Here is a 22,050-nt window from a genome sequence, read left to right on the forward strand (position 1 = left end):
TGGGAATTAGGGATTTTGACTGGATGATATAGGTGATGGTCATGGCTTCTTCTCAGGGCATTGGTTTTCTTTTCAGTAGCAAAGGAGACACTTGGGAAGTAATATCTTACTTGCAACAGACATAAGGATTGTTCCCCAGAAAAGGAACAGTTACCTACTAGTCATTTAATAATTATATGTTTTTCAATTGCAGCTCCATCACAACCCCCAAGCAGCTTGACTGTGACTGCTGTCACTTCTTCAGCTATTACAGCTTCCTGGCAATTACCACCATTAGCTTCAAGAAATGGAATTATTAAAGGGTTTAAATTGTTTTTTAAAGAGAAAGGGTCAGCAGGGTTAACAACCACCTTGCTTATTAACAGTGGATTAACATTGAGCAGAAATGTCACTGGGCTTAAAAAATACACAGAGTATGAATTTCAGGTCTTGGCATTTACATCAGTTGGCAATGGACCAAAGAGCCACAGTGAGGTGGAGCGAACAAAGGAAGATGGTATGTGATAGATCAAAGTGAAAGAGGAAAAATAATGGCTTCTTTGAAGAAGCCTTCACAAGGAGTTAACTGAAACTTTTCCTCCATCTACATTGTAGACTTACTACTCTGGAGGTCTTGATTGCCATCCAGTAGCTGAAAAGCATAATCATGGATGCTTAAGAATCTTATTTTGAGTTTTCGTGCTTTAGGCATTCCTCTGAAGCAAATTGTACAAACCATAGAAAGGAAATTAGTGCTATCTTCTGCCCCAGGATACTGGTTGTCCTTTCAGTGGCTAAATAGGCACTTGAAAAATAGTATTTTACTTGCAACATAATGATTATATTATGAAAAGGACCAGTTACCTGTGTGCATTACACATTACTGTTTTTTTTTTTCAATTGCAGTTCCATCACAATCCCCTGGTAGCTTCACTGTAACTGCAGTTACTTCGACAACTGTCACAGCAACCTGGCAGTTACCACCAGAAGATTCCAGAAATGGAGTGATTAAAGGATTTAAATTGTTCTACAAAAAGAATGGCTTTGGAGGATCAGCAACCAACTTGACTTTTAACAATGGAACAGCATTGGGTAAAGATGTCCCCGGACTTGATAACAACACAGAATATGAATTTCAAGTGTTAGCCTTCACTTCAGTTGGTGATGGACCAAAAAGTTCTGTTGAAGTGGTGAGAACTATGAAAGATGGTAAGATTTTTAAAAAAAGTGTGTGACTCTCTTTCATTTAGTTTGGCAATAGCAACAGTGATATTGAGGAAGGAGTGTCATAGAACTTAAGAACTTAATTGTATAATTTAAAGGTCATCCATTTTCATACTTCCATGTAATCTGGATGGGTCTTTTTTGGGCATATGTGCCAAAAGGTTCAGAATGTTTGTCAACATATGCAAGTTTAAAAATTACTTTCCCTTTATTCAAGGGATGACCCTAAAGGCCGGAATGGCCTAATGATGGAATGGTAGAAAATTAGCCAGAATCCTAAAAAACAAAAACTCATTTTTTCAGTGAGGCAGCAGGAATGTCATCTTTTGTAGACTATAAAGATTCACTGGCAGATAAATTCAGAGTGAGGACTGAAGTCCTACTATAAGTATGAATTTAATCTCAGTGGATGTACCTAGCCTTTTACATGGGAAAAACTTCAATGTCAAAAACGAGCTTTGAAGATAACATCTGAGCCACTGCAAAGCGCATTATCCAAATTGTGTAGCTGAAAGAATGCTTGCACAGGTTGATTTCACTAACAGGACAGCAGCACTTCAGGAGAAAAATAATGTGAATAACATAAAAAATTATTACCTTTAATTGCATGATATAACCTATCAGTGACGTACCAGCATTGAAAAGATTTAATTGAACAACTGGCAAATTATTGTGGAGCAGCCTTAGCTTCAGGAGATTTATAAAGAGCTTCCAATAGTTTCATGAAAAAGGAGGGAAAATTATGTAAAGAAATGCTAATTAGAGGGATTAGGTCCAAAAGTCAGCTTCTTTGAAAATAACCTAACCACAAGAACAGCAAGAGTTGTTTCAGCCTGTCAACCAAATTAACACCTCAACAATCACAGAAAATCATCTCAAACAAACTGAAAAGTCAACAACATGATGTCACACAGTACAAGCAAAGATGATTGTTTGAGTTTTGATTTAACTTTCAAGGAAGGTATACTCATTAAGGGAAAAAAGCTGACAAAAGATCTCTGCACTTACTTATGTACATGACCAAAACACTGCTATGATGTAGCAAAGGAAAAATTAATACAGTATTGAGCAGGATGTGTGTACAGTGCCATTCCCTCATTTAGGATTTGAGGTAAATTTTCCAGTGCTCCTTCTTTTAGGATCTGAGGTAATATTAATTTTTCCTCCTTTCCATCTTTATGGACTTGGGGTAATTTTTCCACCATTCTGTCAATCTGCCATTCTTCCTTTTCGGGTCTCCCTTATTCAAGGGTTATCTCTCCCCCCTCAAAACATTGATGATTTTGCAATTAAACAATTAATGGATTGCCTGTTTAGATTGGGGACAAATAACCACAAATGTAGTGCACACGAGGGATCTTATACAGTCGCCCTTAATGTCTCAGATATTGGTTAATTTTCTTTAGCAGTTTAATCCATACATACATACATACATATTTACTTTATTTAGCGTGGAATTATGCTTAGCTTAAGAGCTAGTTTACAGGTATTCCTATGTTTTGACAAATTTAAGGAAAAATATTAAAAGCAACCAAAAGCCTCACATGATTTTAATGATTTACTCCTTACAACTGAAATTGAGCAAATTTTTCTCTCTACTGCGAGGATCGTGCACCATACGTAAATTTTTCTTTAACAAGTGGACCTCACAAACTTTACATTTATTGATATAAGGGGAACTTAATGACACTCACAAAGATTCATTGTAACCTAGCTATCATTAAAAGTTTAAGTGGGGTGTGTGGTACAGCATTCAGGGTAATTGCATCTCATCTCATTTGTAAATGAGACATGTCTATTTTTAATGAATGCTTCACTCAAGTGAAGGATAGGTGCCCCTGGGTATCCTGAGGCTATCATGATGGTTAGAAAGTCCCCAGATAGAGTACCATTCCCATAGCTACCCAATTCCTTAAACTTAGCCAGGGGGATTGATTCCACAATAAGGAATTTTCCAAACTGATAATGGGACCCAGTCCGACATAAGGGCTTGTGGCTGGATGAAGTCATTACTGTAAACTTTCCAGGGTCTCAAGGCTCTTATGCTTGAAGGCAACCACTCCATGACCAACTATGAAATTTGAAGAGAACTCGAACTAATTTAGTAATCCATTGAAGGCAACTGTTGCAAAATTGCTCAAGAAGGTTTGTAGACCCAATTTTCATGCCTTTGATAAAGGCCTGAAGGAAATCCCTGCAAAATGCGAGGGGACTAAGGGATATTGCTTCTCCAAAACTGCAGATGAAAGGTGATTTCCACAACACTGCGTAGGTAAATCCCAAAAGACAACTGCAACAAAACAGCACAGGAACACTTGGAAAAAAAAAACATAACCATAAGACCACAAAGGAGTGGCCTCTCCTGAATTTCAGGAGAGCTCAAAAGTGCTGGCTGTAACAAAGTGGCAAAGTTTGGCATAAGCCTGCACTTGTAACAATGGACATCAACTGGGAGAGCCTGCTTAATTGTGAATGTCACCTTTGTTGAATGGTCACTAAGCTCAGTTTTAGATAGGTTGTAGGGGATGAAATTCCTGAATGCTGTTGTTCAAACTTTAACCCCGTTACACCACCCATGAGTACAATGCACATGTATGATATTGTTAGCTTGTCATGTTTGATGATTTTAACATTTTTCAATGGATAGGAGGCTGTGTTGAGTTCTACCTTGGAATGGAAAATGGAGGAGTTCCAGATGATAAAATAAGTGCTTCTTCTGAACTGAATGCCAGCACACCAGCCAAGAATGGTCGACAGAACTACTTATCAGGATCATCATGGTGTGCAGGAACGAGTGACACTAACCCATATCTACAGATTGATCTACAGACATTTCACATCATCTGTGCTGTGTCAACTCAAGGAAATTCTGAAGGAGATCAGTGGGTGAAAAACTATGCACTACAATTATCCACAGATGGGACAACTTGGAGAAACTACACAGAAGGTGGACAAGTTAAGGTATAAAATATCTTCTGTATTTGATATTATCGATCAAAGATCTGACATTTAGCCTTTATTTACTTTTATATCAACATCATATCCCCATAAGAGCTCAAATGAAGGTACTGACTTGAGGGGGAGGTGGAAAGGTAACCTTTCTGCCCAATAGAGCTATGCAAGGCCTGAATGAGTGATACAAATTGTTAAACAGATTCCAAGTGAAATACCTATAAAATAAAGACCACTCACAATTGTTACATCTCTGGAAAGCTGTGATTAATTCAGCATGAGAGTTGTTTTCTGAACTTTAGTAAATCTCAAGGTGGTTAGCAGATCTTTAGAGGGCGGACTATTCTTTTTTTTGTTTTTTTGTTTTTCTGTCAGTTGCCTGACGATTGCTTCGCAAGAGGCATGAAACTCAGAGTAGCAGTAAAAGTTCAAGCAGCCGAGATCTTGAAGTATAATTAATATATATATATATATATAGTATATATATCATGTATGTATAGTTAGATAGCTCTCGCTTGGCTTTGCCTTTTGGCTACCTTGCGATTGAGCACTCTACACTGGGGTTGCCATGCACTTAGCCTTCGGGCGAAGCTCATCACCTTAGTTGTGATTTGAGCACTCTCGCATGGCAACATGCCTGCACTTGGCCCCACAAGTGTAGCGCCCAGGCAATGGTTTATTCCAGAGCTTGGCCCAGTGTCTGCACTGCACTGATGAGACCCACATAGGTCGAAACAGTGTGCACTGTCTGCAGTTATATTATTATTATATATATATATATATAATAAGTGTAAAACGATGAAACATGAAGCAAACTTCTAATTGTTCCAGCTTTAATGTGGTGACGTTTCGGCCTTCAGCCTTCTTCAAATGGAACGTATTTACATAAAAACTAAAAACTAAAAGTCCTGACCGACGTTAGTTTTTATGTAAATACGTTCCATCTGAAGAAGGCCGAAGGCCGAAACGTCGCCACATTAAAGCTGGAACAGTTAGAAGTTTGCTTCATGTTTCATCGTTTTACACTTACTTAATATTTTCATTGAAGCACCGTATCCTCCGCGGATCCTTCTACTGGGAGCTCATCATTTGGTTTACCTTTTTATTCACAGTTCACATCATCTGTGCTGTGTCAACTCAAGGAAATTCTCAAGGAGATCAGTGGGTGAAAAACTATGCTCTACAATTATCCACAGATGGGACAACTTGGATAAAAATACACAGAAGGTGGACATTGCATAGTTTTTCACCCACTGATCTCCTTGAGAATTTCCTTGAGTTGACACAGCACAGATAATGTGAACTGTGAATAAAAAGGTAAACCAAACGATGAGCTCCCAGTAGATTCGCAGTCCAAACCTCACAGCCAACACGAACGTAGAAAGTTTAAAAAATTGCGAGGATGGACAACTTCTGACGTAAAAAATATAAAAAATTTTAATAAAAAACGTTTCGGTCAGAGACCTTCTTCAGTTATTTACAACTTTTGAAATAAAAAAAAAGACGTTCGACTGGATTGGCATGCTGTTTGAACGACTCAAGCTATCCGTTCTTGAATATTCATCATCCGTTCGAACCGTTTGAGCTATCCGTTTAAGAAACTTAATCATCCGTTCGAACGCCTCTAGCTATCCGTTCTTGAATATTCATAATCCGTTCGAACGCCTCCAGCTATCCGTTCTTGAATATTCATCATCCGTTCGAACGGTTCGAGCTATCCGTTCGAGAAAATTCATCAGCCGTTCACTTCGCACTTTGGCAATGATGGTAGAAACATTTTCCCTGTGATCGCAATCCATATCTTCTCTCGTTGAATTCTCCATTTTGTGATTGTGTGAAATGGCAGTAATTGACACAAGTTGTTAGCAGTTACCAAGGCAACTCATTTTTGATGGAGTGACACGGAAGCTGGGATTATGGAAATTTAAACCCGAATTGAAGTTGAGAACTATGCTTTTCGCGTGCAAGTTCCTTGGTTGTACCTTATCTTAATCGGTCGAATTCAATGATAAAAATATTAATTATAATTCATTTGAATGCGCCGAAAGCGAAGTCGAGTTATTCAAACGAGTGAGTTTCGACTCGTTTCAAGTTATCTTTTCACAGATTGTGTCAAATACCTTGCGTTACTTAACACCGCGTCACCCAACGCGTGACGCTTTCATGAAATAATCCTTCGCTTTGGCTCAAGACAAGAGCTTGGGACGCCTGTGTCAGCATTCGTTTTGATGAAACCATCTGTTCAAATAATTTCTACTGGCCATCACTTGTTCGACCGCTTAGCCGTTTATCCATTTGATCTCATCTGTGAGGCTTATCTCAGTGTTCGAAAAATTAGCCTTTCATCCCTTCAATAATTTTCATTAGCCGTTCATCCGTTCGAAAATTTTCACTAGCCGTTCACCCGTTCAACCTCGTCCGTTCTAATTTTTTCACTAGCCGTTCATCCGTTTGACGTCATCCGTTCGAAAATTTTGATTAGCCGTTCATCCATTCATAGTATCCGTTTCGAATGGCTTTCCAAGCCGTTCGTCACCCGTTCGCTTGCCGTTCCGTTCACTGTTCGAACGGCTACCGTTAGGAACATTTTCGCGTGAGAGGTCACATATATAATTATATAATTATATACACTCTTTTTCAAAAAAATTACAATTTGAAAATATGTAACAACTTTATAAACTTTTTGTTTTCTATTAAAAAGGTGTAGACAGAATAAATTATAGGGACAAAGGAAAAGTACAGCCACTGGTGTCAAAATTTCCAAAGTCTTTGTTTCGCCTTCGTGCAATTACAAAAATGGTATTGTTCCTTCCATGTGAACTATATACATGCATTGTTCATCCAAGCCAAAACTAATTCGTATTGCTTTTAGGTTTGGAGCTGGTCATTCCCTGCTCCCATAGACCACTTTCATAAATGGCTGCCATATAAATATTCTTTTGGTTAAATTTAAATTAGCTCTATTGGCCTCGCTTGAGATAATGTATTCTTTTGAATTTTGTACTGGAGAATGAGGCTAGTAGGGCTAATTTAAATTTAAACAAAAGAATATTAATCCGGCAGCCATTTATGAAAGCGGTCTATTCAACTGTGTTTATAGAATTAGAAGAATCGTCTCACAGAAAGGATGTCGAGAAGGCTGTTTTACCAGTTGTCTTATAAAAATTAGTTCAAAGATTGTTTAAGACCATCAACATGGAAAAAATGGATATTATAATGGAAATGGTAATTTACGATTTTTCTAGGTATTTGAAGGAAATGATGATAGAAGCTCAAATGTTAAGCATATTGTTTATGGAGTGTTAACAAAATATCTGCGATTTATTCCACAAACACACCAGGGTGGGGTGTGTATGAGAACAGAGATATTTGGAGTGAAACAAGAGTCAAGTGAGTAAGGAATGTAATGTTTTGTGATTCTTATGATCTATGACCTGCATTGTTGTGCAGTCCGAGATACTCTGTTTCTCTTGAAAGAAGTTGTGAATACCTGCTACCTAAAACTTTGAAGATATTAAATTTTGACGAAAAAGCCAAATCATTAATTAACCAACTAGACATTTTTTATTTACTGAAATGTGTTTGTGCAATGCAAACTATGGCAGCTTAATTCACACACCAACTTTTAAATCAAGGCATCCTATGGAAAAGCATAAGCATATTGGACTATTTGATAATTGAATTGTGATACATCAGAGATCTTAAACCAAATCTTCAAGACCTAGCAAATTTGCGTGTATAATTAGTGTCTTTACCTCCAAACAGTTCACCGACTGTTTCTTATATAATTGTTACCATAATTATGCACATTGCATTGGGATCTATTTGTAAAGCACATGTGCTTTTCACTTAACAACAACTCCTTAAATATGTTGTGATGTTTTTTTCTTTTTGATTATATTTGTATTTAAAACCCATTTCACGTGATTCATGAGTGAAAGCTGATTTTGATTGTATCTTGCAGTTTGTAACATGGAGGCCATTGGTCTTGCCAGTGGCGGTACAATTCCAAGCAGCAGCTTCACAGCCACATCGTTTTTTAATCATTTATATAAGCCTTTTTTTGGTCGCCTGAATGCAGATAAACGGGGTTGGGCACCAAAGACTACGACTAATCCTGCTGACTTCTTACAAATTGACCTGCTGTATGAGCATTTTATCTGTGCTATAGCTACTCAAGGAAGTTACGGTTCCAAAGAATGGACAACTGAATACAAGATTCATTTGTCTTTGGATGGTACAACTTTTTCTGCTTATGACAAGGTTGGTGTATGTAAAGGTTATTTCTTTTATGTATCAAAAACAAATTAGCACTTGGAGCACCCAATGTTTTTGAGTCGAGAGAAGGGATACGAGAGAGGCATTCACGTTTTCGTTATTCAGCCTGAATTCTCTTTCAAGCGGACCCAAAATTGTTACTGGTTTATTCAGGTTAGCACTGTTCCCTCCAGGAGAAACAAAAATTTGTGCGCATGATACAAATATGTAATGCCAGTGAGGTATCAACATTCTGTAGTTATTCATAGTTTCAAATCATGAGGGCTTAATACAGCCATAGCGATTACAACCTAGCTAGGTAATGGGATTTACTTGTATTCACAAAAAACAATGAGATGTTTAAAAACAGTGCACCTGCGGGATATATTACTGCCAGTGCTCCACACAGGGATACCAAATTCATCTTAAAGTGCTTCTTATATTTTGATAGGTGAAGTAGCTGCGCAAAACTTGTACTACTAGAAATGTTGTTTCAACTTCTAAGGCACAGTCACATAATATTAATACAAAAATTAATTCTTATTTTGATCATGTGTTTGGACACATAGTTAATGGAGGGGGACATCAGAAACTTGTCCTCATACACAGGTCAAGAGCTCATGGTTTATTGGTTAGTTACATAATTATTATGTAACAGCGCAAAATAACTGTTCAATGAATAACTGATACTTACAGTAGTTAACGATGCAGTTATTTGATTAAGAAATTGTTAGTGCTTAACAATAATTTAATGTTTTTTTCACCACAAACCGCAGGTCTTTCCCGGAAACTCAAATAAAAATGGTATTGTGAAAAACAGTCTACAGGAATTTGCAAGTGCAAAGTTTATCCGCTTTCAGCCAACAGATTATCGTGTTTGGAAAGTTCTGAGAGTGGAAGTGTATGGAATACTTGTGGCCAAAGGTATTTTTTCGTTCTTATATTTTTCTCAAAAATGAAGTTGTAATAACCAATGATTCACAGAAAGGAAGGTTGGTTGATTTTACAGAGCTAGGGGCAAGTTCAATATTCTAAAACGTTTAAATGTATTGAGGCATGGTTGAATGAGAATTGTTTTACTCAAATTTGGAGTTAAACAGTAAAATTGGACATACCAAACCTTTCATTCTTATTCTTCTTTCACTGAAAAATAGAATTATTTTTGGTTACAGATAGGTTTGATGGATCTGTTAAATTAATATGATATCACGGGTGTACTCCATTGGAGTCTCCATTTGTCGCACAAATCAATCTCTAAAAGATATTCTGTGTTTTGGAATCTAGTATTGGTTGTGGATTAATAATGTTTATGCTTATATAATTTTTTCAAACCTCATGTATTTCTGTCTAAAGGCTGATAGTTTCGAAAGAAACTGTTTGGGGCTGCGTCGGTGGGAGTAATGAAATAGCTTGGATATATCAACAAAGTTGAAGTGGTAAATTGGCCACCGTAACCATTACAAAAGCTAACGTTTCGAGCGTTAGCCCTTCGTCGGAGCGAATAGAGGAATTGTGGGTTGTGTGTGCTTTGAAAGGCAGACGTTATTTGTGGGAACATGGCAACGAGAAAAACAAGAATAAATTAGTGGAATGAAAAGCGTTCGTTGATCCCTGTGGGATTTAGACTGCCGGTTTGAAAGATGAGCTTTTGTTCAAGATTTTTACGGCTTTCCGTGTTACCTAAGTGTAAGGAAAGACCGCAGATTGCCATATGTTGCTTAGAATGATTAGGTAAATTAAAATGTCTAGCGACTGGTTTCGATAGGTGTAATACAAAGTGAGCTTGGTTGCAGAGGATAGGGAAAAGCGAGACCTAAATATAATACCTATTGATTTAGCGATTTGATTTGAGGGGTTTACCTCCAAAGAAGAGGGAAATGCTGGAGTTAAATTTCTTCTGTCTGGGTTTAAAAATTATATAGTTGGTTTTCTTTTCATTAACTGAAAGCTTGTGACATTTTAGTCAAACGTCAATGTTTTGGAGTTCATCATTAAGTATAGATTCTAAGCAATTTAGATTTGAGTGAGAATAAAAGATACTGGTGTCATCAGCGAAAAGTAGAGGGTCTGATAATTCAGAGGCATTAGGAAGGTCATTAATGTATAGAATACACAATAGTGGGCCTAAAATCGAACCTTGAGGGACACCACACTTGATGGTTTGCATCGGAGAGCAAGCTTGATTGAATTGGACAAATTGCTGGCGGAAAGAAAAGTAGTTTTTAAACCACTGCAGAGCCACGTCACGTTTAAACCACTGCAGAGCCATATCAACCATAGTGCTCCAATTTGGCAAACAAGATTTGGTAGTCGAGAGTGTCGAATGCTTTGGAAAGATCTAGGAAAACACCTACCGTTGTTTGGTGTTAGTCGATTGCAGATGCAATTTTGTTTACCAAATGAATTAGCGCGTGCGATGTTGCGTGATTTTTCCAAAATCCGAACTGACAGCGGTATAGTATATCGTGTTTTTCGGCAAATTCTACTAAGCGATTGTATGACTTTTTCGAAAAATTTGGGAAAATTAGACAACAAAGAAATGGGTCTGTAGTTTACAAAAACGCTAGGATCCTCTGCTTTGAAGGTGGGAATGATTTTAGCGATTTTAAGTTTGTCCGGGAAAATGCCTTTTATTATTAAAGATATAATGATGATATGTGCCAAAGGAGCAGAAATAAGGTATAATGAATATTTAATGACATGCATTGGGATACTGTCAGAGCCAGGAGCTTTCTTTGAAGCGAACACGCTACAAATGCTCTCCAGTTCACTAGTTGTGGTGGGCTTTGAGTTAATGGAGGGATGTTTGTTGTAACCGAGATAAGAACGAAAAGAAGGATTCACACTGGGTATAGATCTAGCTAGGTTGGGACCAATGTTTGTAAAGTATTTGCAGAATCTGTCAGCGATCTCCATTGGATCCGTTAATGTTCTGCCTTCAGATTTAAATGATGTGGGAAGAGATGACTTACTTTTAAGCTTGCTGATAACCTCGTTTAACAATTTCTAAGTTGTTTTGAGGCCATTTCTGGCATTCTCAAATTTGGAGTCATAGTATTTTTTCTGGCAATGCGAATGAGATGGGTGAGTTTGTTTTTGTAGGCTTTATACTTCGTTTCAGAAGATATGGAGGGCGAGGTGACGAGCTTTTTGTAGAGTCTGTTCTTCTTATTAACTGATTTCAGAAGTCCAGGGCTAAGCCATGGGGAAAAGAACGTGTTCACCTGTTTACCTTTGAAAACCTTTAAGGGAAAACAGGCATTGTAGACGCTGGAGTATTCTTCAATAAAATCATTATAGGCCTCATTGGGATCTTCCATGTTGCGAAATGAGGACCATTTTACGTTTGAATTTTTGCAAATTATCGTTATTGAATGTGCGCATCATAATTTTCCTTTCTGTACTGCGCGTTAGGATTGCGTCGTTAATATATGCAAAAACAGGTAAGTGGTCAGATAAATTATTTTGTATAATGCCACTAAAAACATTATGTGTAAGGTTGTTGGTGAATATGTTGTCAATTAGTGTCGCAGAGTATGAGGTGAGGCGCGTTGGATTGGAGATGAGAGGAAGAAAGGCGTGTGAAAATAAGCTGTCAATAAATTCCTGTGTTGAAGCATGATGATTGTATTGAAGAAGGTCTACGTTGAAGTCTCCCATCACATAACAATGTTTGTTGTCTTTAGAAATTAGTGAGAGAATATTGCTGAATTTGTCGATAAACATAGCAGTGTTTTGATTTGGTGGTCTGTACACGCAACCGACAATAATGTTTCTACTGTGGGGAACGATAATTTCTAAGAACAGTGATTCAATTACATCTGGATCTGAAAATTTTCATTCTTCGAGAAGTTTGAATTCAAGGCCGTTTTGTAAATAAATTCCAACACCACCGCCTGTTTTCGATTTACGATGGTTGGAGACAAAATTGTATCCTGTGATGTTTACAAGCTCTGCAGTGCAATCAGTTAGCCAAGTTTCTGACACACCAATCACAGAGAACGGCGTATCGAGGTTTCTCAGCAATAAATTAAGTTGATGGAAATTTCTCATTAAGTCTCGAGTGTTTAAATGTAAAATAGAAAAGTTCGTTTTGTCGCCAAAAGAAGCTACTCGATTGTTCAGATCTTCCTCAACCATGTAGCCACTATTGGGCAGGCGAGTGATAGTTAGAGACGGGATTCAGATTACTAGAAAGGGGATGAAATAATTCGGGCCTTTCGACAGGATTGAATAATAACGTTTCAAGACGGTCGGCATCGTAACTCGGGGACCATGAGAAAATTCATAGATCCCTAAATTAAAGGAACTATCATCCAAGTGATTAAAAGGGAGGAGGGATTGAAGGGGGTGTCTCGTCAGCCGTCATAGAAGTAGCAAATTAAATTACAAATAAGGTTACTCAAGGTTCAGAATTCAGATTACTTCGCGTAAAGGTAGGTTCTCTTGCCGTGCAAATCTTTCAAGGTCGTCAAGGGTTTTGAGCTTGATAGGGCGAGAGTCTTCGGTTTGCCGTAAATAGATATAAGTTCTTGCACCAACAAAACCTGAAGCCATTACGAGTTTGAAATTTTTTCGTATCGGCGAGGAGCTGTTGTACTTGCGGAGTTAGATGACCAAAAAGCTTTACGTTCTCTAGTGTGCAATCGGTAGGTAAGCCAATCATGCATCTTTCCGTACATTCATGACCTTCTCTTTAGCAATCCTTCTTGTGAACTTGCAAACGACTGGACTCGGTCCAGGAGTGGCGTTTCTGGTGGGAATACGATGAGCGATATCGATATCCTGAATCAAAATTTAAACTCCTGCAGCTTGAAAGAGGCTTACATAATGTAGTTGTATCGGAGTCTGACTCACTCGCTCTTATTTCAGGGAGACCGACGATCTTAACGTTGTACTGATAGCTGTAGCGTTGGATAAGCTCGATGGATTTCCCAATTTCTTCCACTCGTTTAGATAGGACATTCAGGCGTGACCAGAGTTGTTGTAAACGTTTGTCTGCCTCCAGACGAAGGTCATCGTAAGACTTGCCATAAAATTGTAGGGTGTTCAGTGTCTCGTCCTGAGATATCGCCGGTCGACTCGCTTCGCCGCCATTGCTGGAGACATTAGCATCGTTGACACTTGGTTTGAGCGAGTTTTGAAAGTCTTCAAAAGTTTTCTTTAGGGAAGCAATTTCGGATTTGAGGCTGTCATTTTCTTTTTTAAGCGAATAAACAGAGGGATTAGGCACAAGTCCTTAACCCCCGACAAAGGCAGCACGGAGCTTAAACGAGATCTATGGTTTCCTAACCATTACAAGTACTCAAATGTAATTGGTCCATAAGTTGCTTTATTTTATATTCACCAGTTATTCCGAAGGGTTTTAACGGGACTATTTAATCGAATAGTTGGCTGTGATCAGACACCTGAAATCTGACAGTTAAAGCAGTCAATCATACTAAGTGCACTCACCTTAATCCACGAATCGTAGTATTGAGTACAGTAGCCATAGCAACAGCTTAACCCCACATAGGAGGGGATTTCCAAAATGGAGGAAGTTTTTGCTCTACACAATGTCCTTACTGTAGATAATAGAAATAAATGTATTTGTTTTTCCGAAGTTGAAATGGTTATTAATTGGCAACAGGACTCTGTGTCATCGAATTGGGTCTGTTATCGTACTCGTAACCACTTGCATGATTATAGACCGAAATGGACTCCACTTGTATTACCATTGTTAATTGTGCTTCCAGGCGTTGTTCAATATGAGGTTCTGCAAAACCCACTTGTGTTGACAGAGGATTGTTAGCAAATTTTGAGCAAAATTTCAGAGATGGCTGTAAAATGCTATAGCATTGCGCACTATGGAACTTAGGAAGTTGCCATATCAACAAAGCCCATAGGCTCATATCATGAATCGCATCTTCACACTCATCATACTAAGAATATCAGTCTAGTGTTTAAATACAATCAGCGCTTCTGGTGAAGCATACGTGCTCTCTTCTTGTTTCTTTCAGTTCCATCAAAACCCCCTACCAGCTTCACGTTGACTGCAAGTTCTTCTACCAGCATTACAGCCTCCTGGCAGTTACCACAAGCAATTGGAAGACATGGAAGAATCGAAGGGTTTAAACTATTCCACACAAAGAAAGGGACTGGCAGTGCAGCAAAAACCTCTATTATAAAAAATGGAACAGAATTTAGTAGAGAAGTGTCTGGGCTTGAAAGGTACACTAAGTATGAATTTCAAGTGTTAGCCTTCACTTCTTTTGGTGATGGACCAAACAGTACAGTCAAGGCAGAAAGAACAATGGAAGATGGTATGTGACAGATCAAGGATAGTGACGATTTGTTAACCATATTTTTTTAATTGCTGAATGTACATCGTAGATGTCCTGATAAACACACTGATTGTAGGTAACCAAACACAGGATGAGAATAGTAAACAACTAGATACTTGGGCTTTAATTGATTTCTTTATTAAAAATTTGGAAACATAACGGCAAATTTGCCCTTGTTGTGACAATTACATTTCTTAGATTTTCAATTTTTTGTTCAATCAGTCAAATCATGCATTGTGGTATTTTTATGTCTTGCTGATATATTTTAGCAAAAGGGCCTAGCTTTTGCAGTACTTCGTTGCTAAAAGAACTGCACGTACATAATATTCTATTAATTATAATAACTAACATATCAATCTAATCGACCGCTAACATGCAATACCACGAGAGGGAGAGGCTATTTTGTACTCAAATTCTCTTCAAAGAAAATGGGATTATCCTGCAGTTATGAGCTGTTCATTTCACTTAAAAGATGTCAATTAAAAGAAAGGTTCTAAATTATGTATGGTTGTAGAAAAAGGAACGTCCATGTGTGTGTGATTTTCGGAATAGACAAAGATGCATTAAGTCAAACAATTTATATGTTGGGTGGAGTGTCTTATCAGGTTCATGTCAGAGCTGTGACTATTACACCTGGACCAAATGAGACGATAATTGTAACTACCAAGGAATGTGGTAAACTTTACTTTCAAAATAAACACAACGTTAAGGGAAAAAATCAGTGATTGGCTAAATTGTTTTTGCGTTTATCTTGATTAAGGCTAATACCTTCAGCACAAATACACAGTCTATAGATGATTCACCTACACCACTTTGCATATATTAAATGATAAAACGAATCAATTAATTAGAGAATTATTTGAAATAAGTAAATAAATGAAGGAATAGGTAACTGCTATTTGTTATCAATCAACCTAGAAAATGTCTTGGTGTTACTGTCACTCCGTCACAGTTTGAATGCGTTCCTTTAATCCCAATGATTCACTTGTACATAACACAGAAAAATACAGAACTAACAATTCCAACTTAAACCCAACGAAACTAAAATACCACGAAATGAATAGGAAAAAACACAGGAAAATACAAACGAAGGCGTAACTACTTACAAGATCTGTACGGCACTCCGGAATAACAACGACTGAATGAAATTTACAAACTAAGACGTTATATAACGGATAAAGGCTAAAACAATAGACTAAACAAGGTTACACAATATTCAAAGGCGATTGGATAAAACAACGCGGACAAACTTAATTTACATTTGACAGCACGAAAAAATACAAACTAATAAATACAGAACTGAACTATCGAGGCGAGAACTATTTACACTAATTACATATAACAAACACGAGCGACAGAACCGATAAAAAATAACTCTCGTGGCTACACTTGATTTTTGTTTGCTAAACACAAAGGCGCGCTATGAAAGGAGCCTTAGGTCCCACTGGACGACACCGTCGTGTGATGTAGAACTCTTAGAGTCAAGTCAGCTTGATCTACAGCTACTCCAAAGCAGTGAACAGCGGGCGCATTCCTTAAAATGTTTTATGTCTTCATCACAATACAAGAATTTTTGAGATTTGTATTTCTTTTCTCCAATGGAAACTGTCTTTATTCGTGGCGGTAATTTTGAGATCGAAGTAGGTGGTTCGCATGTTACCTCATGCCACCATGCTGGTGGAAGTAAACAATAGATATCTCATTCGCTCCTTTTGTTCCTCTACCAGCATTTGAATTTGACCCGCACACGTCAACTGTGAGTGACAAATGAGCCTAGGTCTTCCCAGGGAAGCCTTCCTTATATAGCGCGCCTTCGTGTTTAAGACTTCTGGTGATGCTAAGTGTTCAACTTATCATTAACTACATTGTAAATGGCTTAGATGTTAGACTTTTCTAGGTACATTTTTACGTGACAAAGGTTCAACTGTAATTTCCCTCATCGAAAATTCTGAGTATTTCTCCCCCAATTGTGGAACAGATATTTCCACTTTGTGAATAGAATACCAAAACATATTTTTCTAAAAAGTAGCAATCCTTTCTTCTAATAAGTGTGAGGTTTTTACTCTACTCATCAGCACCCAGTGTTGGTCCAGGACTTGCCTCATCCTCTCAAGTGGACAAGACGACGTTTAATATTTCATGGGAACCTTTACCAAGAGAAAAGAGTCATGGAAAAGTTACTTTGTATGAAGTCAAGGCCATCTTCTTGGAGAAGGGAAATTTGGGCAAAAGATCTGTCATTAACAGCCCCTCTGTCAATACCTCAGCGACATTTGTTGTCCTGTCTGACCTAGAGCTTTGCTCCAAATATAATGTCTCTGTTCGAGCTTATACTGCAGCAGGGCCTGGACCATATGGTGAACCTATGGAACTGGAAACATCAAGTGAGTGAGATGAGATCAGTGGCGGATCGAGACGTTGAGTTAAGGGGAGGCCGGGTTTTTTTGTATGTACACCTCCCGGCTTTTCTTCCTTCTGCGTTTATTTTTTTTACCCCAAGTAAGGAGGGGGGATGGGCGGGCACCCTGGGCCCCCCCTCTAGATCCGCCACTGGAGATTATTTTGAAAATTGTCTTGGTTTGTGACATGATCGGTGAAAAAAGATATTTTATGATTACTGGCACTTTTGAAAAAAGCTCAACTTGTAACGCTCATTATATAACTAAATTCTTTGCTTAATGGCATTCTGACTCGGTAAGTTTTACAATGTACTGTAGACTTTTTGTAATTTTTTTTTTTATTTTCTAACATAACACTGAAGGACCTGAAGCACCAAGGGGATTTAGAGCGACAGACATTGGAACAACTCAGGTTACACTGGTGTGGAAGCAATATGATGAAAAGGAAAAAATTATATATTCTGTGAGTTAGTTTAAAATTACCGTATTTGTTCTTTTTGAGAGAAATTCATACACATGTAATTATGAGTAGTATGTATACCATACATAGCGAGACATGTTTTGAGACTTAATGTTTGCGAGATGCTATTTGTATATTACTATTGCTAATACTTATAATTGTGTAATGAAGCTACCGAAAAGAGGTCCTTAAAGTACTTTCAAAGGAGGATTGTGTCTCGATTGAAATCTGTTTTTCAAAAGAAAAACAACTCTTACCTATGCTAGATTTCAAAGAAGATTATCCCTTGTGAATGATTTGATTCCTTGTCAGAGCAATTTTACCTTAGTTACAACTTCACATGGATACAACAGGGAAGTCTTTCTTTTATTTTTATCAGTAGGAGTTTGCCTCGACCTAAATTTATTTCACAAACTGAGTTTGACGGTCGAATTTCACCTGGAAACTATTGACTTTCGTTAAATCCTATCCTAAGCTCCTTATTCAAATTTCAGAAATTGTACCCCCCCCAAAAAGTCAAGAATACAAAGCGAATTTGTTTCATCTGAAAGTTAAAAAACCTTGTGTAATTTTGTCTAAGCTTACTCCCCTAGCTAGACTTTAATTAGGGAAACGTTAATTTTGAGATAAGTTTAGAACTGAGTCTGTTGTACTAAATCATGTAGGTGAAGTACACTGGAACAAAGTCCTACAATAAAACGTTCAGCGATAGTGATACTTTAAAACAAATAGAGGCAACAACGCAGACGATAAAAGAGTTGATTCCAGGCACCACATATGTATTTAGAGTTTATGGCTCCTCTGATTGTGGCGATAGCATTACCAAAATCGTCTCAGTGATGACAGATATGATAGGTGAGTTTTCTTTAAGGCTGACTAATCATTGTGGTAGGTATTCTATGAAATTGCTACCTTTCAATTTTAGTGAAGCTTATGATATCATACAGCTCTATTATCTCATTTAACAATAACTATTTTTATTTCCTCAAATGTGATTGGTGCATTAGCTGCTTAATTTTTCAGTAACTATTCTGTGGAGTTGTGATCGGAAAGTATATTTGGACATTTGGCTGTGATGAGACACTTGTAATCGGACAGTTAAAGCAACCAATCATACTAAGTCCCAGAATTGATTACAAAAACCATAGTAACAACCACTACCCCTCAAAACTGAGGAATTTCCTAGATGGAGAATTTTTTACTTTACATATTGTCTTTACCGGAGATAATTTATCAAATACCAGTAGGTGTATCAGTCTTTTGTATTGGAAAATGTATTGTTATGGTTAATTGGTATCTGGACTCCGTTTCGTCCAATGCGATCTGTTATTACACGAGTGATTACAAAATCGGACGACCACGAAAGAAGCCTTTTCTGTGCTAAAGTGTTGTGATACAAAGGTGTTTTTTTTGTTGTTTTTTTTTGGTACCAGCTCCCGAACACCCAGTTCCACATAATATAAGCGACGTCGAGGTTTCCGAGACAGCAGTTGATATTTATCTGTGGCCTGTTGAACAAAAATATGGTCCAATAAGGTAATTATTAATATTATTGTGATTTACCAAGGAACAAAAGGTTGAATGGGTCCTTCCTTAATATGGGGTAAGATTGCCAGCCACAGCTCGAGAAATTAGGTCACGCTCCTTCCACAAAGGCTGGATTTGTGCGTGCGGCCGAAATTAAACTAAAGAGGCGTTAAATATGTAAAATTGATCTGAAGGAAAAGAAATTTTAGCAAGTAATGTCAAATTTTTTCGCTAGCTGGTGAACATTTCAAGACCATACCGAATTATTCAAGAAATGAAGATCTGAATCGTGCTTTTTTGACAGACCAGAAACGGCTTACTGTCTACCCCATACAACCAATCGTACAAATCATACAAAAGTCTCTCGTTAATTTAATTTTGTGGTAATTAAGTGGGCTGAAACAACTATTAGTAAACGCTGTTTACTTGTAGCAAGCTTATGGTATGTTGTTGAAAGTGGGTTAAATTCGGGCTGGAGGGTTATAGTCCGTCGTATGCACCCAATTACTGAAGCCAAGATCAAAATATACTTAAATGCTACATGTATATTACTGTATTAATGGCCTTCTTGGAGATGTCAGTCTTTAGTCAAGCATTTTGGTTTTTTACGTTTCAGTTCTTATCAAGTTATTGTTTTGAAAGTCGCTGATGGTGTTGAAGAGCTACCAGACAATTATGATTTAAAACTGAAAGCTGCAAGTGATGCTCAGAAAGAGAGCGTGAATTTTTACATCGCTGCTGAGATACAAAATATCGACAAACCTCGGAAATTTACTGTTGGGGATGGTAAAATAACTGAAGAATATGTGAATGAAGAACTTGAAAAAGGAGAAAACTACATAGTGTATGAGAGAGCTCTAACTAAAACCCAGAAGGCATGTAAACTTATTATTTCTAACATTTTCCTCTCATTACAACTAGAATCATCTGACCATGAGTGTGGTGAAACGGTCTGTCTTTTCTTTTCGAAAAAGACATGTAATGTAACCTGAATCTACAACTGTTTTACTGCGGAGGAGGTGTATCCTAAACTCACTAGAGCACTGACGTGCTTCCATTAGTTGCTTAACTGGTTTTACTGACCTCTTTCAGAGTCGGTGTTTAAGAGTAGGTTGCAGTACTACTGTTTTTATTTGGTACAGCAGTGTATGAGCAAATACACCACAGGGAATCTAAAAACAGTACAACTTTGGAATTGCTTTCTTCTTGTTTCTGTTGCCTCTTTAATTTTGAAGCACGTGCATTCTTATGTGCTTCTCTTTTTTTAATATTCTTCAGGAGGAATTAAAAGGAAAAGCAAGTATAGTTGCCAAAATTTCCATCACCTCTTCCACTACGGGTTTGTATATATTGTACTTAACTAAAGATGAAGTTGCATATTGAATAATTGTACTGCAAAGCAACAGAGTGCAAAATTATTTAGATAGCTTTGCAAGAGCAATACCAATTACAACTGGTCTGGAGATCCTCTTTGTAAAGTTATTTTCCTCCAAGAAATTTATCGTTTTCAGTTTTTGAAAGCCTGGTTTCTACATTTTCGTTCCGCTCGAGATCATCATGCTATGCTCAATCCAAATCACCAGCTTTGAGCTTTCCCCGTAGTGGACCATACCGGCTAAATTCTCAACGAAAGTCGACAAATTCGGTGCCTGTTTTCGGCTGTCGCATAGCAAGCGATGTTGTTTTCCTTTAAAAAAAAAAAAAAAAAAGTGGGTAAATATTGAGTTAGTTCTTCGTCGTTGCCCGTTATGATAGTGTTTTGTCCTGAGATCTCACGCGAACCTTCAGAAAACGATTGTCGGCCACTGTCGACTAAAATTCTTTTTCTAGCGACGATTTTCTGAATTTTGTTTCCTAAACGTCTACTCTAAAACAACTGTTAGCTTGCAGCACTACAAGTAAGTAATTCCAGTAGAGCTTAATTGTTATTCTCTTCTGCAGAAGGTGGGAAAAAGGGAAAGTCGAGCGGTTCTAATGCTGCAGTTGTTGCTGTACCTGTGGTCCTGTTGCTGCTTCTTATACCAGCAATTGTTGTTGCAGTGTTCTTATACCGGAGGTTTGTGTTCTTTTTTAAGACGGAATGCGAATGAATGAGCGTAGAAAAAAATGTATGGCAACCGAAAATTAGACATTTTGTCCTTTTTTCAGGAGAAGGCAGTCAAGATCCAAAAGTGCCACTGAAAGATCTGTTGAACTTGATGACCTGAAAAGCGGTTCTCAAGACCTTACCTCAAGTACATCAAATCTCGTCTATCAAAATGTAGGAGACATTCGTCGGACGATTAAAGGTAGTTTTTCGTGGATAAAGGTGACATAAATACTTACATTATACATGAGAGTTTTGTAGCAGAAGGTCAATGGAAATCTTTCACGGTTGAGGTCATAACTTTTGTATAATTGACTACACTTGAAAAGTTACTTTCATGTTAAAAAGGGTTGTTGGGATGCCTTGCTATATTTTTCTAAGATATTTATTCTTTGGGTATCAAACTTATATCATACTTTAAATTTAAGACTTGGATCAGCATCATTTCAACCAGTAAAGTAGCAATAACTTTTAAAATTAATACAGTAATTGGTTTTTAACTGGGAGCAATGTGTAATCTTGTGTTCAAGTTTGCTGTAATATTATTGGCTGTAAAACTCAAGTGGTGTAACTCGGCCGTGATTGAACCAATCATCTTTTACGAACCAGACTTAGTTACGTCACCCGAAGTTGAATTCTGCTCAAGTTGTTATAAGATCTTCTTCGTTGTTGACAACAGTCTTTGTCAAAAATACTCTTTCATGGTAGATTGGACTACATGTACTTGATTGACGGTTTCAAATATAAACAAGAAAATATCAAATTAGGTAATAGGGGCTTTGTATCGAAGTACAAGTTTGGTTACAATATATTAAAAGTTAAAATACCTTAAAAATCTAATTT

The 22,050-nt window shown here is 37.5% G+C and overlaps 1 protein-coding gene across 2 annotated transcripts in view; it reads left to right on the top strand.

The window, feature by feature from the left end:
• LOC111342856 (receptor-type tyrosine-protein phosphatase F) overlaps nt 1-22,050 on the top strand; it is a 48,675-nt gene that overhangs the window by 15,650 nt on the left and 10,975 nt on the right. Inside the window, exons 13-27 of one of the 2 annotated variants that reach the window (XM_088737350.1) lie at nt 194-496; nt 886-1,188; nt 3,851-4,164; nt 7,401-7,545; nt 8,120-8,418; nt 9,189-9,336; nt 14,412-14,714; nt 16,811-17,119; nt 17,497-17,597; nt 18,260-18,449; nt 19,028-19,130; nt 19,738-19,996; nt 20,400-20,460; nt 21,063-21,177; nt 21,270-21,409. In XM_088737350.1, the coding sequence (XP_088593476.1) occupies nt 194-496; nt 886-1,188; nt 3,851-4,164; nt 7,401-7,545; nt 8,120-8,418; nt 9,189-9,336; nt 14,412-14,714; nt 16,811-17,119; nt 17,497-17,597; nt 18,260-18,449; nt 19,028-19,130; nt 19,738-19,996; nt 20,400-20,460; nt 21,063-21,177; nt 21,270-21,409 (3,093 nt within the window). The remainder of the gene's footprint in view (nt 1-193; nt 497-885; nt 1,189-3,850; nt 4,165-7,400; nt 7,546-8,119; nt 8,419-9,188; nt 9,337-14,411; nt 14,715-16,810; nt 17,120-17,496; nt 17,598-18,259; nt 18,450-19,027; nt 19,131-19,737; nt 19,997-20,399; nt 20,461-21,062; nt 21,178-21,269; nt 21,410-22,050) is intronic. The other variant, XM_088737351.1, reaches the window with a different exon arrangement.

The sequence above is a fragment of the Stylophora pistillata genome, chromosome 11 (genome assembly GCF_964205215.1).
Source record: "Stylophora pistillata chromosome 11, jaStyPist1.2, whole genome shotgun sequence".
Lineage (NCBI taxonomy): Eukaryota > Metazoa > Cnidaria > Anthozoa > Scleractinia > Pocilloporidae > Stylophora > Stylophora pistillata.